We start from the raw sequence: 16,595 nt of genomic DNA, 5'->3' as shown, positions 1-16,595 counted from the left end.
GCCCTCTTTAGTTCCTCAATAGAAATAGCATTTCCTTACTTTGAACTCTCGGTATCTTAACACAGGAACCTGTATTTGCCTATACTTTCATTAAGAAACGTCTCTATGTATATGTGCCTTCTTTACCAAAACTACTTAATTAAGAGCCTCATGAATAAAGTCTGCCCTCTTTCAGTTGCCCCTGCCGACTGCTTCATTGGTGCAAGGGTGACAGGTATTTAATTTGTCCCCTTTGGAGGAATGACTAGAGTCCCTCTGGATTCTGCTCCCAATGTGCTACCATGCAAGGTCTCACAGTTCAACTCTTTTCTCTCTTCATCTTATCTGATATCTCAGCATTGTCCACCAGAGCTGACCACGCCCTCATTCTTGAAAGTGGAAGTTACTGAGCTTCCATACACTATACCCTTCTGATTTTTCTCCTGCCTCTCTGGCCCCTTCCCAGTCAGCTGTGGGAGATGTTTTTCCTTTACCAAACCATTCAACTTTCAGTTCCTGGGGGGTACTTCCTCCCCAGGTCCCTTTCTCATTCCTTACAAGCAGCCCAAACAATCTGTGCTTGTGTATAGCTCTATTTTAGTAGGAGAGCAAAAGTAACTTCATTCTATCCAATGAGTGCGAGAATGTGTTTCAATGAGCATAGTTCACGTGGTAATCACCAACTGGGGGATAAAGAAAAGAGCAAACCACGGGGTGATGTTTTTTAATCAACAGATTCATGGTGTACAGAGGACAGTTCATGATTATTTAAGTTTTATGGAGACAGGATTATGTGGCTGGCAGGGAAACTTAAGGGTTATTTTGTTGTATAAAATGTCGCACACAGACGCAGACCCTGTTAGTGAATATAAAATCACTCCCGCTTGTGCGACTGGGCTTTAAACCACTGAGGAGGGTCCTTGCGCATTTACCACAGCAAAAGGCACAGCCGCCTCCCTGAGGCGGAAGTGCTAAAGTGTCTGATGATGTCTGGTGACTTCCTTAAAAGAGGATAAAACAACACATCCTCAGGCAAGAAGGCAGATTAAATAGAGCCGTTTTAGAAAGCATCGCGCCTCAGCAAAAATCAGGAATTAATCCAGATGAAGACATTTTGCTTTTAGGGGATCTATGTACTAGTAAAAAGGCATGTTCTACAACTCTACCTTAGAGTGGGGTCGGGGGGATGAGGTCAAAATGTACACTCCATAAAAGTCCTCGTGTTTTTAAAAGTATACCTTAAAAATTATAGAACCAAGTCACCGGCATGTGATATTTCAAAGTGTAGTAATATAAGCTTAATTTAAAAAAATAAATAGATCAGTAACCTTGTAACTTATTCTAATATAAAGAATCTAGTTGTGAGATGGTATCACATTGTGGTTTTAATTTGCATTTCTCTGGTGATCAGTGATGTTGAGCATCTTTTCATATGTCTACTGGCCTTCTGTATGTCCTCTTTGGAGAAGTGTCTATTCAGGTCCTTTGCCCATTTTTTAATTGGATTGTGTGTGTGTTTGTGTTGAGTTTTATAAGTTCTTTATAAATTTTGGATATTAACCCTCATCAGATGTGTCATTGGCAAATATGTTCTCCCATTCAGTGGGCTGTCTTCATTTTGTTGGTAGTTTCCTTTGCTGTGCAAAAGCTTTTCAGTCTGAAGTAGTAGTCCCATTTGTTTGTTTGCTTGTTTGTTTGTTTGTTTCCCTTGCCTGAGGAGATATAGCGGAAAAAACATTGCTACAAGAAATGTCCTTGATTTTACTGCCTATATTTTCTTCTAGGATTTTTACGGTTCTGAGTCTAACATTGAAGTCGTTTATTCTTGTGTGTGATATAAGAAGCTGGTCTAGTTTTGTTGCAGGAGGAGTCAATGGGCCAGATCTCTCAGACACAGTGGGAGCTAGGTCCTTGGGGTGCCGCTGAAATGAGCATTTCCAGACGACCCCCTAGGAGAATGAGATGTGGTAGAGGGCTTTGTGTGTGTGGAGTTACATTCCTCAGGTTGTAAAGGCCCCTGCTCCTTAAGCCAGTCCTGGGGCTCCATTAGAGCCAAAAGCAAGGCCAGCGTCCAGAATTTCCATACCATGTTGCAGCCAGGTTAGCTCAGCATCCAAGCTAATTAAAGTCCATTACTCCATTGAGTGGGGTCCCACATGGCCGTGAGCCATGTCGGCACAGGGGCGCTCACCCCCTGAGCAGGCGTCACAGGAACCCAGTGCGCCAGAGAGAGTACAAACCAAGAGAGAATGCTCCTCCGTTCAGCACAGTTTATGATACAATACTTGTTGGAGCACTTATTTAACCTGCACGTTTCATCTAGAACACTGGCACATTCTCTTCTGTACGTGCAGTAAATTACTGACCAAAGTCCTCCAGTCTCTAAAGTAAACTAGAGGCTTCAACAGAAACTTTATTGCTGTATACACCTGTCTAATCTTGGAGAAACGAGATAGTGATTTTTTTTTTTTATAGTTGAATATTGTGTTCTGAGAGCTTAACTTTCACATCAGAGCTCCACAAACTCCCAGACCCAGACCCATAAAAGATTATATAAACGAGAAACATTAAATCAAGTAATTCCATATATAAAAGCACACCACAACTTTTCCCGCGACATGATCCGTTTTGCTCACTGTTATTCCTTAAATTCACCGCTTCTATTACAGGGACACATGATATCCGTGGTTATAAGTTTCTTGGTAATAAATTATTGGGACTTGTTTAAAATATTTTTAGATTTTTTTTTTTAACAAGAATCTTCATCTCGTTATTTCTTTGTGACCTTCAGGGCCAAATTAAAAAGTCCATGAAAATTGTAATGTGATCTTACCTTGCTTCCATTTTCTCTCGCCTCCTGTTCCATCTTGAGGTCAGAAATTAGCAGAGGCTTGTACTTGTTTTTCCCATCACTGCTGGGGTCGTCTAGTCTGTATTCCGAAGTGAGCTGTGCTGAGAGGGGGCTGTCGCTCAGGTTCAGTGGCTGCTGGTCCTGCTCCAGCCCAGTTTTGCCATCCTCATTGGAGTCGCCCATCTCCCTGCTGTGCGTTCCCCCTGAAGCAGCTGAACTTTGCCCCACAGTCTCATTGCCATTAAAGCTCTCTGCAGCGGAATCATCTGTTGGAAAGAAAACAGATGATTTTCTACTTCAACTAGCATTCACTGAGCTCCTACTATGTGCTTGGCATTGCGCTAAGTTTATATACAATGTGTAATGTATCTTTAAGAATAAGTCTGTACAGTTCCATTGTTACTTTTAATATAGTAGGCACATTTAGGCACAAAAATAAGTGAAAATAAGAAAAAAGAAAAAATAGAGAAAACAGTTTAATTTCAAACAATCCCCAAAATGTAAATTTAAATGAAGAGAATAAGATAATTGTCAGTTATTTTGCCAATAGCTTTTGTCTTTCCAGTGAGAACATCCGTATTTGGTAAAAATGCTCTGATAAAAGCACTGCCTATCCTGCTAATGGGGAACATATTGATTCTAGCTTTGTGGGCGTTTAATATGCATCTAAAGCATTAGAAAGGCTCAAAAATGCCGTTCCAGCCATTACCCTTGTAGGATTTTAAGCGTAAGAAGTTTAATCACTGTGTGTACTTCTGTGCAGGTAAGAAGACATTTATGCCAGTGTTGTTTACAATGGCGAAAACTTGATATAAATTGCCAAAAAAGGAGACTTGCTTAAGACACATGGAATGATTAGGATGTTATGGAATAATTCAACATTCCATTTTAAAGATATAGAAAAATGTGAGTCAAAGTATTCCAGGGAAAAATCTAGTTACAAACAGCGTGGTCAATATAATTCCAATTTCGTAGAGCAAACACATAAACATGGATGGAAAAGACTGAAAAGATATGATCCTAAATGTTAGTATTGACTTCTTCTTAACTATATGGCACTGGATTTTCTAATATTCTTTATTATCTATAACATATCATTTTCTAATAACAAAAACAAGATAACTACAGAATAAAAGCAAAATAGGGAAGAAGTGGAGCAGCAGCATTAAAATTTTTCTGGCTTTAAAATCTATATATAGAAAAGCCTAAGCAACTGTTTGACCATCCAACTGTTTGACAGGTAGCTATAACGCACACTGACCACCAGAGGACAGATGCTCAATGCACAGGCATGGAAACATGGATCAGACTGATGAATCTCAGAGGGAAGAGGGGAGGCGAGAGGTGGGCAGAGATTAACCAAAGATCTTACATGCATACTAGAGGCCAGGTGCATGGACTTATGCACCAGTGGGGTCCTTCAGTCTGGCCTGTGGGGATCGGGCGGAAACCAGCAGTCTGACATCACCTGAGGCGTCCCAAATTGCAAGAGGGCGCAGGCTAGGCCGAGGGACCCCACCAGTGCATGAATCCGTGCACCGGGCCTCTAGTAAATAAGCTTGTTTAGAAAAAGTATATTAATGATACTTTACTGAGACCAAGAAACAAGTTTACATAAAACAATTACCCTTTATTTCTCTTAATTTCATCTTTTCATATATAATAATTTGCTATTAATTTTAAAGGATTATGAAGAACACATATTTAAATGTTTTTGTTAGTTAAAGGCTATTGATGAAACCATATAAATATGAGTAGGAGTAATAATATTCAATATTTTTAATTTTTGTTTGATTTCTGATTTATTTACTTATTTTTAATTCTCACAAGAGCATAATTTTCCAATGATTTTAGATAGAGTAGAAGGGAGGGAGGAAAAAAAGGAGGAAGAGAGAGAGAGAGAGAGAGAAAGAAACATGGATTGGTTGCCTCCCTCATGCGCTGGGACTGGGTCTGGGATCAAACCTGCAACCCAGGTACATACCCTTGACCAGGAATCGAACCCATGACCCTATGGTGTGTGGCCTGATGCTCTAACCACTGTATCACACCAGTTAGGGTGATTTCTGAATATTTTTAAGTATGCGTTACTTTTGTAGAGTGCAATGAAATAGTTAATGCCTTCTAATCAATTAAATTCATGGAAACACTAAAGTCTAATCATTTATTCATCTGTGCTAAGTGCCCACCCTTGGCCTAAAAGGGGTTAAATACTTGGCCCCTAGAGATTCTGCCTTCAACATGTTCTCAGTTAAAAGGGGCAGAAAAATAAATGTGCAACTAGAACTCATGGCAAAAAGGGCTATGAGCCAAAGCAAGCCATGATCCCAAACATCACAGAGCATTTCCCAAGGACGCTGACATATGACTGAGCTCCAGCAGAGGCGGCGGCCTTCCCACCAGCTGAAGCAGTTGGAGGGGAGGGTCTCCCACCGAGAGATCGGCTGGTGCCAGTCACAGAGAAAAGCACACGCAGGGCTGAGCAGGAAAGAGAAAGGAAAGAAAGAGAAACCCAGGCAGGGAGGAGGAGGAGGAGGTGATGGGAAGTGTTGTGTATCAGAGAGCTCGACTGCAGCTTGAGAGTCAATAGAAGTGACTTTATTGTGGAAAATGTTTTAAAGAGATTACTCTGATTCTGATGAGAATGGGATGAAGGCAACAAAATGGAAGTTGGGGAGACTGGTTAAGAGATCTGTAAGTCACCCAAGTCAGCATTGCTGCAGGGAAGCTCAGACTAAAGCAGCAGCCGTGCAGAGAAGGAGGGACCAGAACAACCCTAAGGAGAGTCGAGGAGACGGACGGTGGGCGGACAAGGCCCAGGAGCAGCCAGGTCTCTAGCTCCAGGAAAACATGAAAACGAAGAGCGCTGAGTTTAATTTCAGTAAAATGCTCTTTTAGAACAAGTATTCTAAAAGTATTTTGAGGAAAAGTTAAAATGTGTTCAAATATTCTTCTATTAAATTATTCTTTTTATGTACCCAATCAAGAAAAGACTTCATGTGGAGCAAAAACATACATAAGAGAATTTAGGAACCTGGCCATAAATAATGTGAAATTGCACTTCCCATACTATTAGTTTGAGAAATCAAAAACATCCTTTTAACAATGAAATAGCTAAGGTTTTTCAAATAATTGGGTTTTTCAAAAAATTGTGCTTTTTATATATATATAAAAATTGTGCATATTTTTTATGTTATGTCAAATCCTTAGGCTAAAGTATAAAAGGTAATTTGGGGTTAAGTTATTCCTTTCCAAGGAAGTCCGAAGAAAAACATAATGGACTTCTACATGTCCAATTCTTTAATTTATGAAGAAAAATGTGATTTAACATTTTGTACTAAAATCCTTTAAAAATTACTAAACATTCCATGTAAGAAATTTTATCAATATAGTAAAAGAATGAATAACCCTAAAGAAATATTACATTTTAAAATAAGATCTTCACATTAGCATGAAACAAATCCAATACCCATTGTAGTTAAAATTCAAACATGCTATATTTGTTCCTTTAATCTGAAATCATCATAAATATTTAATGAATAGTGTACCAGTTATTCATTTTTCAGGGAAGGTAAACATTACTATTTATCAGGAAAGTCTTTAATAAAAGTCATGTATTTATAATTTTGGTACAAACAGTAAATGAATAAAGGAGAAAATATTTTTAGACAAAGTAGTTCTCTCCAGATGTTACCAAGGTAACTAAATTCAACAGCCTTACATATTTCATTCCTGAGTAAATCAGTATATTTTTTATGATGAACAAATGAGTGATTTACTCATTTGCATCGAATATATATTCACATATTTTATAATGTAAATAGTAAAAGAATCAGTAACTGTCACATGCCACTATTTTAAAAATCAAAATTCAAAACAAAGTTTGTGTTGTCTACATTAGAGAAATTCAATATAAAGGAGTGAGCAGACATTAAACGGAGGATAAATGAAACGTTTTCTATTGTGTAGCTTTGGGTGACCACATTGAAGGTTTTTATTCTTAAAGAGACTTTTTCATCATCAAAACCCACAAATCCCAGACTCCTCTTTGTCATAACCAGTTCACATCAGTTTATGGCCTTCAAGCGGGGACATCTGTGTCCTTACCCATCCTGGGGGGCTGCTGGTGTGTGGACACCGGGCTGCTACACGGAGAGGGTGGTCTTTACATCTGGAGGAAGGGCCTGGGGTTCACAGGCCCAGGGCGACGGCGCTTCTCCCCAAGGTTAGCCTGGGCACCGGGGCATTGGAACCACAGACTGTATTGGAGCCCTGAGGGGAAAGAGCCCCCGAGCTCTGGGTAATAAGATGGCCCAGGGTACCTAGCAACAGAGGAGAACGGGGGAGGTGGTGACCAGGAGGCGCGGAATCCAGTGACATCAGAAGGGCAGTTGGATGTTGGGGTGGCATTTGTGCTGAGGTCAGTGTCGATGGGATTGTGGGGCGGGCCGTCCGAGTGAGCTCAGCGGTGGCTCTTGTCTGTAAGTCACAGTCACACGGACGAGGCGGCAGGCCACTCATGGTTTTCTTCCTCCTTCCGTTCCCTACTGCCCTTCCCCCCCACCGGTTAGAACACGTTAGAAATGTGATTGTTTAAGTCAGTGATGGCGAGCCTTTTGAGCTCGGCGTGTCAGCATTTTGAAAAACCCTAACTTAACTCTGGTGCCGTGTCACATATAGAAACTTTTTGATATTTGCAACCATAGTAAAACAAAGACTTATATTTGTGATATTTATTTTATATATTTAAATGCCATTTAACAAAGAAAAATCAACCAAAAAAAATGAGTTCGTGTGTCACCTCTGACACGCGTGTCATAGGTTCACCATCACTGGTTTAAGTAGATAGTTTCATCAGCACCAGACTCAAAGGTCAGCTCTTGCTATTTAAAGAAAATTAACCTATAACCTATGTCTGATATGTATTTATATGTATATCTGTATTTACATGTATGTATGCATGTATGTACCTACCTAATAATATGTGCTAAATGTGTTTGAGATCTCCCAAACACCTGACCTACTTTCTTATTCAGCTACTTTCAGTCGCTCTTTATTATGGCCTTTAGGCCAAGTGCCTTGGGCAAAACGCAAAGGGAAAATATAGAACCCTCATTTTCAGATTGCTACTTGGAAATTCAGTCCTAAAATCCAGGTTAGATGCTTACAGAGTCCGAAGCTTTTCATGGTTTCCCCCAAGTGCACCACAGGCTCCAGCGCTAGTCCTGTGATGCCTCCTGAGAAAACCTGCCTTTCATATCTGACCATGAAACTTACTTTTAAACCGAAAATATGACTTCACTCCAGAAGATTAGTACCTTAAGAGCCAAAAAGGTGAACTTATTTTTAAATTCTTCAAAATCTACTTGCAAAGTAGAGTTTCGGTGCAATTCCTTTCATTGCTCCTGATGTCTGCTCTGTCTTCTCTCGGCTCTGGGGTCCCGGTAAAAAAAAATGTGAACTTATCCATTACTAGACTGTACCTTACCTCTTACATCTTCCCCCGGAGCTCCCTCCACTCTCCAACATGAAGCACGCAATCAGGTGCAAACTGATCCTTTGCAGCAAAGCCCACAGCCCGGCCTTGCCCACCGCCCACCGCCCTGACTCATTCCTGCCTCGATACCCTCTTTGCCCATCTTGAAATGCCTTCCACATTATTCCCATTTCCCCTCTTCAAATCCTCCTGATGGCCTTTCCATTCTTTGAATTTCTATTTTACTAAAGCCCGAAAATACAGTTTTTAAAACGTAAGTAAACACCTGTTCTGTGTTTCATCTTTTGTTTTCTTATATGCAAAAACATCTTTGTTGACTACAAAAGCCCTGGATTTCCAAGTCCTCAATACCACAAAAGCCTTAGAAAAAATAAAGTTTAAAAATGCAATGTTCTGAATCTCAGAGAGAAGGAGGGGGTGGTTGGGAAGAGATGAACCAAAGAACTTGTCTGCATATATGCATAACCCATGGACACAGACAAGAAGGTGGTGAGGGCCTGGGGCAGGGGGTGGGGTGGGCTAGAAGAGGTTAGTGAATAAAAAAGGGGACATATGCAATACTTTCAACAACAACAAAAATATTTTTTTTAAAAGCAATGGTCTATTTTTGTTTGTATTTTCAAAATATTATCCAGGTTATTCATGCTTTGTTAAACATGTACCAAAAAATGATGCTACATTTGGAAGTCAAAACACTTAAAACTAAGTTTACTAATGTAGATAAATATATATGCATGTATATATTTATGTGTGACTACTGCTAAAACGTTAAAGGGCATTGATTTTAAAATGATAAAACTGACATTGCTGGTCAGAACGTAACAAGGGGATTCAGTTTTCCACTAATTAATTCTGCAGGGAGGGTGGCCCTCGGTTGGTAGCTCCTCACTCAGCCTCGGCTGTGAGAAGAAGGGGCTCTAGTTTAAGGAGAATGCAGAGAAGGCCCAGAGAACAGCTGCACGTTTTAAAGGAGATAACGAAGGCTCAGCACAAAAACTCACTAACAATATTTCGGTGCTGTACATGTGAGGCGAGGCACATTCTTTATGCTACTCTGTCTAAAAATGCTAACCAAATACCTACTGTGTGCTAGGCACCCTAGCTGGCACTGGGAGTCAACTGAGACTCCATATGGAATTTGGTCTTAACTCGGACTCTAACTGAAGAACCGCAACACCAGGTAGAAGGAAGCATCTAACCCATGAGAGAGCCACATAAGGCGACACATAGACAAGGTCTTGCACACAAAGAAAAGTCATCTGTGATCGCGGGACGAGGGTGGGATTGGGAAAGGCCTTCACTGGGGGTGCAGTTTGAAGAGGGAGAGACGTATGTGGGTGCACGATGGTGATTCTAGGTCAGGGGAATATATAAAGAACAGCACCAAGGCCGGAAAGAGCCGGAAGAGCTCAGAGAATTGATCCACTCTACACACTAGGCGGGGAAGGGTACATCTCAGAGTCTCCGAGTCCTGGACATTTCGCTGTGTACCCCTTCTCTGTGGCACCTATGGGCTCCTCTCCCCAGGGCAGGTGTCTGGGGACGTGTGCACTGCTTCCCACTGATTCCGAGAGTGTGGTCTGAGATGTGTCGCCCTCTCCCGCCCCTGGAGCCTCTGTCAACGGGCCTGTCACAGAGCTTTCTCCAAGTTCTGAGGTGACTCGCTTTTTAAGAAGACCATTAAAGCGAACACTTATCTATAGCTTCTCAATTGCCTAAAAGAAGCATACACTATTATTTCCATGCTTAGGGTTTCAAAGAACTGGATATTTTATAGAAAGTGATATGCATAAACATTTTTATATCGTTACCATGAATTAAAAATACCTATGATTTCTTTTGCTGATAAAATCACATCACTGTGAATACCACTGTGTTTTACTGCCTACATTCATAATACAATGAAATGTTAAATTTCAGTTAGAGGTAAGTGAAAATTTATATATAAATATTTATATTCTCTCCCCAAGTCATGAATCTCCTGATGTATTCATTGACTCCAAGATAAGAGGTTTTGAACTAGATGACATGTTATTTTTTTTAACTTATCTGAAATGTACCATAATAACCGTATCTGTTACAGATTTTCAGGTATCTACTCAAATCCTGATATTCCAGATTTCAGTAGGGGTTTGTTTAGTCTTTTTTCTTATCTTACAACACCTGTCATCTATGATTCTAAAATCTATATATTTTATTTACCAGTTAGACTGTAAGTGTCTATATAGTATGTATTTTACAGGCCATAGTGGTCATCTAGAGAAACCATTTTAGTGCTTTACACAAAGTTGACATGGTAGAGATATGACTGACTGTCTCTCTACAGATAGATTGATTTATCAATCAATTGATTGGTAAATAAGACAAAGTCATAAATAGTGTAATAAACTCATGCAGCTGTGTAATGCATTCCTGTATCGGCAGCTCACTTATGAAGCTATTTACTGCTGCAAATGGAAACCAAAGCAATTAATACTGTGGGTTTTTGATGTCCTGTCTCATCCAACAAGCAGAATATACAATGATAAATCCTCATGTTAAATTTAAAGTGAATCTAAGACAATCATTAGACCACAGTTCAGCGTTTTCAAAGAGAGTTGACAGCTAATCACTGGAGAGAAATGTCTTAGGAAACACTAAATGGACAATAGAAACAACGTCATATAGTATTATTAGAAAGTCATTCTCTTAGAAAAATAATTGGACAATTTATAGAAGAAATGGCTCATGGATTTACCATTAATTATTCTAAGCTGATAACTAAGTAAATGGGGGGAAAAAGTCACAGATTTGAGATAAGTTATTCTGAAAAGAAATGTTCTAATTGAGACTAAAATGAATGTGACCCAAAAGGACGTTCCCCTACCTTGGCATTTAGCCAAACAAGAACTTCAGGGTTTTGGTGCCTTGCCAGTAATAAATCAGGAACTATGTTATCCTAAAAAAAAAAAAACCTGTGAAGCAGTGATAAAAACAAGACCCAAGAATAACACATTGTTTGAAACAAGTCTTGGCTGTCTTCATTTTTTTATCTGGATTGCCTTGTTTGCTGTCAAGTGTCTGAAGATTAAAAACACCTTCCTCATTTCCTTAAATTTGATTTCCACCGCTGTATCTAGGGTATGGTGGCGGTGGACAAATATACGAATTCCTCCATTAATTGTATAATTTCAATTGTCCCAGAACTAGAAGAGGCGTGTGCATCACCTGGCGATTTGGCCTCAGAAAGCGGGCTCTTTGCTAACACCTGAGCACCCCGGCCGGCCAGGACCTGGATGAGTTCCACTGGGGGGAATTGGGCTGTTTGTGGTGGTAGATCAGTTCCCCTGGGGAAATGAGGCTGTTGCTGGTGTCTGTGAAATCGGTGGTAGGCATTCAGTACAATTGTATTTGGATATGTGGAGAAGTTGTGTGAGGTGTGCGGGTGTGCTGTGTGTGTGTGTTAGCCACACAGTGGTATGTACCAAGCACCTAAAGGAATGGAAACCTCGTTCACACAATCCCTTCCTAACACACAAGAACAGGCTCCAGGAGGCACGATCTCTTGCAGCCCTGGAAAGATCTGGAACTATGAGACAGAGGAAAAGGGACTCATCAGACTTGGTATTTGTATGCTAGCCGTTAGGAACAAAGGATAAAACTTACAGTCCCTGGAGTTACCATCGCTTTTTCTAAAACTAGGGCCACCTTTCATTCTTCCCTTTCCGATTACTGGGGGACCAGCTCTTCTATGAATTTTGTGAGAGACTGCAGCGCCCCTCCAACAGATTGTCATTCTTTGTATTGTTTTTCCTTAATTTATCCAAAGACAATTTGTAATTTGAAAAAGCAGCAGTAACTAATGCGTAATAGTTGTTTTACTTTTGGAAAAAAACAACAACCAGGAAACAGACACATTAAGTGAATTGACTATGTCCAGTTAAAAACATAACTTACATGTTGAAGGGACTTGAAATCATGTAACAAAATATAGTCAAATAAGTAGGAGGTTCTATCCTGAAAAAAAGAGCGCTTTCAGAAATAATGGGAAGAGATACAGCTGAATCAAAGATTTGAAGACCTGCTCTAACTGGTTTGGCTCAGTGGATAGAGCATCAGCCTGCGGACTGAAAGGTCCCAGGTTCGATTCCGGCCAAGGGCATGTACCTTAGTTGTGGGCACACCCCCAGTAGGAGGTGTGCAGGAGGCAGCTGATGGATGTTTCTCTCTCATCGATATTTCTAACTCTCTATCCTTCTCCTTTCCTCTCTGTGAAAAATCAATAAAATATATTTTTTAAAAAAAGATTTGAAGACTTTTATGTTTTTAATTACCTGTCAGAATTTCAAGGATTTGAAGTCATACAGGATCAGTTTTCTGTGTAATAAGTGGGAAACGATCCTGACAAAATTACCAAAATATCAAACAGGTTTCTAAGAGGTGTGGTGTGTGAGCACAAAATGTGAGCTATAAAAGGGCAGGTTCCAGCTCTAATTACTTTATCAGTATGTGACTGGCACACAGGAAATAGTAACTATTCGTTGAATTGGACAACCACAAGAGACCACATTCACACATAGATCTAATGTCTGTTTAAGAAATAGACTGAGAGTCTTTTTATGTTCTTATAATAATGTTCTTGAACTACTTACTGTACGTATTACTGCATTAGGTAACTGTGCAGGACAGATATCAGTGTGCCCCTCCATCAAGGATCCCACACCCTAATTCCCAGAACTTGTAAATATGATTAGGTAGAACGTCTGTGATTATGCAATGGCATGCGGTACAGTGGACCTGAAGTTTGGAAATGAACCAGGTAGGCCAGATTTATTCAACTTGGCACTTAAAAGCACAGAGTTTTCTCTGGTTAGGGGCAGGAAAGGAAGTCAGAGAGATACAAAGCACAACGGTTTCTCAGTGTACCGCTGAGGACTTGAAGATGGAGAAGGTCACATAAGACGGAATGAATGCAGGCAGTTTTACGGAGCTGGTAGACGAGCCCCAATGACAGCCGGCAAGGAAATGGGGACCTCAGTCCTACAACCACAGGAGTTAAACTCTGCCAACAACTTGGTTTAATTCATCTTGCTCAGGGGCAGGGAATCCAGAAACATTCCTTCTCATATAAGAGTTTTGGGGCCACATGTGAGAAGTTAGCATAGGTAACATCCAACCACTAAGGGTTTGGTATGCAATTGTGGGAGGCCACTGTTGATAGCAAGAGAACTAAATATGACTGACAGCCTTCAAATCTGGTTTAGAAAGACCGAATCTGAGGTTATATCAATCCCATGTAGTAAATATCTAGGAAATTTTCAAAAACAGGAGGCAGCAAACCAAATATTCTCTCTTTAATCAAAACTAATAAGCAAGAACAGTGTGGCCTCACTCCTTATAAGACCCATAAAAGGATATGCTATGGCCCAAAGAGCTTATATGTGTACTACAGGGTTAAAGATGTTAGTGCAGGGAAAAGGGTCACCTTGATTACCTTAAAAAATTCCTGGGAAAGAAGGTCTTGACTGAGGTCAAGTGTATGTTTGCAAAGATCAAGAATCTTTGCCCATAAAGTAGAGCTGTGTACTGTCTGAGTGATCACATGCTAAAATCACTGTCGGTTTTGCTCACATAGTAGGTAAAGAGTATCATTCTAGAGGAAATTGTCAAAAATCCTCAAAGGTTGCCCAACTGACGTGACTCAGGGGTTGAGCCTATGAACCAGGAGGTCACGGTTTGGTTCCCAGTCAGGGCACATGCCCAGGTTGCAGGCTCCATCCCCAGTGTGGGGCTTGCAGGGGGCAGCCCATCAATGATTCTCTCTCATCATTGATGTTTTTATCTCTCTCTCCCGCTTCCTTCCTCTCTGAAATCAATAAAAATATATATTTTTAAAAATCTTCAAATGTTGTTCTCTGGGTCCCTCATGTTCTCTATTCCATCTTTATGGTAAATCCTCCAGCTACTTGTATGCACACTGGCTCTCTGTAAGTCATCTGACTGAGAAATAGACTGACAGATTGATTGATTGATTATCCTTTGACTGAAATTCCCCCACAGAAGAATGTTACTTCAGTTAGACACTTGCAATTCAAACCTTTTATCTCTAATTGTCTCTGGGTATTCCCAGCCATGAGGAGGCAGGTGAAGGAGTGCATGGAGCTTTAGGAGAGTGCATGGAGCGAGAGATCATGCATGCACACCAGGTCTATTTAGTGCCCAGGCTTTAGAGAAACTTAGAGGCTGATGATTAGAGTGCACGATCCATGATGTTTTCTCCTAAGCCCTCCTATATCAATCTCCCCACCCCCAATTTTTTTCCACTCCCTACTGTAGTGTGTGAGCCAGGACTGCTTACTCAATGAGGAAGCTGAAGCCATGTTCCAACATTCTGAGATGATGAGCAGCCTAAGTCGCCAAGCACTTCTTGGACTTAAAGAATGAGTAAATCCTAAAATAAGTATATGAAAAGCTCCCCCACACACACATACTCCTTCATCTTATACTGGTAACTAGAGGCCGGATGCATGAAATTCATGCAAAAGTAGGCCTTCCTTCCCCCGGCTGCTGTCACCGGCTTCCCTCTGGCACCGGGGACCCAGGCTTCCCTCTGGCCACCTGCAGGCACCTGGGACCCGGGCTTCCCTCGCAGCCCTGGCTTCGTCCGGAAGGACATCCAGACTAATTTGCATATTACGCTTTTATTATTATAGATTCTCTGGTTTGATCTCAGATCCTCTCTTCCCCCTTTCTTTGCAATACATTTCCTAGATTCCCTTGCCTGTTGTCTTATGACTTGGTTCAAACAATGGGAGATACTGGCGAGAGCTTGAGGCTGGGTATTCCTGCCCCCTCCCATGCACACACCCTCCCTGGCTCAGGGGCATCTTCAGCTCCAGGGAGGAGCGCACCTTCCCACGCCAAGCTCTTGCCAGGAAGCATCTTCGGTGAAGCTCATCCTACCAGGCAGCTCTGGCTCTCGGGCTCCAGGAATACCAAACTCCTTCCTTGCTTTCCACCTGGCTGCAGCGGCGCCTGCCTTCTATTATTAATTTCCATTGTGCTTTACTCTTCTGTTTAGCTTTAGAGCTCTCCCAACGCCACTGTAAAGAAGGCCTTGTGTTAAGTTTATCTGGTGAATGACATGGAATGGGCTCCATTTTACGGAAATTGATACAACATGCCTCACTTTGGTCTCAAGACTCCTGTTTTCTAGTACCTGCTATTATAGTCAATATTTTGTTACGTTCTTTTCTTTTTTAAAATATATTTTTGTTGATTTCAGAGAGGAAGGGAGAGGGAGAGAGAGCTAGAAACATCAATGATGAGAGAGAGTCACTGATCGCTGCCTCCTGCACACCCCCAACGGGGGATTGAGCCCACAACCCTGGGCAGGTGGGGACCGGGAATCAAACCTGGACCTCCTGGTTCACAGGTCAACACTCAGCCACTGAGCCTGCCAGCCAGGCTGTTACTTTTTTTCTTAATGTCAATTCACTATTTGATAATCAAGACATTTTCACCAAGCTTCCTTTACTACTTTTACCTCAGGAGTTGAAATCCCTCGTCACCAGTAACAGTGTATAAATAAGCTTACGGCAAGCATAAAGGATTTGAAGTCAATGAAAGTTTTGGATGGCTAATCACAAAGCATTATTATTTAAATACTTGTCAAAGGACTAGCATCCTTTTAACAAAGATTGAATCATTCTGTTTTATTTAAACAAAGGGGCCTAGAATAGATTCATCTGAGTAATAACAATTGCTTTGAATCATTCACCATTTTAATTATACAAATCATTTTGTAGTCATTATCTTTCCAATATTCAAAACAGACCCCAGAATAAGATAACATCCTCGGGTTTCCTACTTAAAAGATCCTGATAAAGATGAAATGAAGAACTTGCTCAAGTCACAGTGACAGTGACAAACACAGGCTCAGAAACGGGCTCCCCATTTCCCGGCCTGAGATCTGTCTAAACTCTATCACTGCCTCTCAGCAGGAGATGCGTTCGGCTTTGTGAGAAGAGTCTGAAAAGACAGGTGGTGTGCTCTATGGGGGAAATGGTTTAACTTTAGATTTAGGAGGCTCTTTGAGACACAACAAAATTGAAAAGTGTCATCTGAGGTACCCATTTTGCAGTACCTCATAACATCAGGAGTCACAACGAAGAGCCTGCTAGCACCTTCCACTCACTGTACAAAGGCTGCCTGCCTGCCCTTTCCTGAAATGGCATAAACTGACCACCATGATGTTTGATAAATGCAGATGAACTTATATATCACCAG

The 16,595-nt window shown here is 40.9% G+C and overlaps 1 protein-coding gene across 2 annotated transcripts in view; it reads right to left on the bottom strand.

Annotated features, from left to right (window-relative positions):
* Nucleotides 1–16,595, bottom strand: part of NOL4 (nucleolar protein 4) — a 210,378-nt gene that overhangs the window by 86,862 nt on the left and 106,921 nt on the right. For both annotated transcript variants that reach the window (XM_006091658.3, XM_006091659.3), the window contains exon 6: nucleotides 2,813–3,096. In XM_006091658.3, coding sequence (XP_006091720.1) covers nucleotides 2,813–3,096 — 284 coding nt within the window. The remainder of the gene's footprint in view (nucleotides 1–2,812; nucleotides 3,097–16,595) is intronic.

The sequence above is a fragment of the Myotis lucifugus genome, unplaced genomic scaffold (genome assembly GCF_000147115.1).
Source record: "Myotis lucifugus unplaced genomic scaffold, Myoluc2.0 scaffold_93, whole genome shotgun sequence".
NCBI lineage: Eukaryota > Metazoa > Chordata > Mammalia > Chiroptera > Vespertilionidae > Myotis > Myotis lucifugus.
Note: the sequence above shows the minus strand (reverse complement) of the source record. Positions and strands in the feature narration are given on the sequence as shown.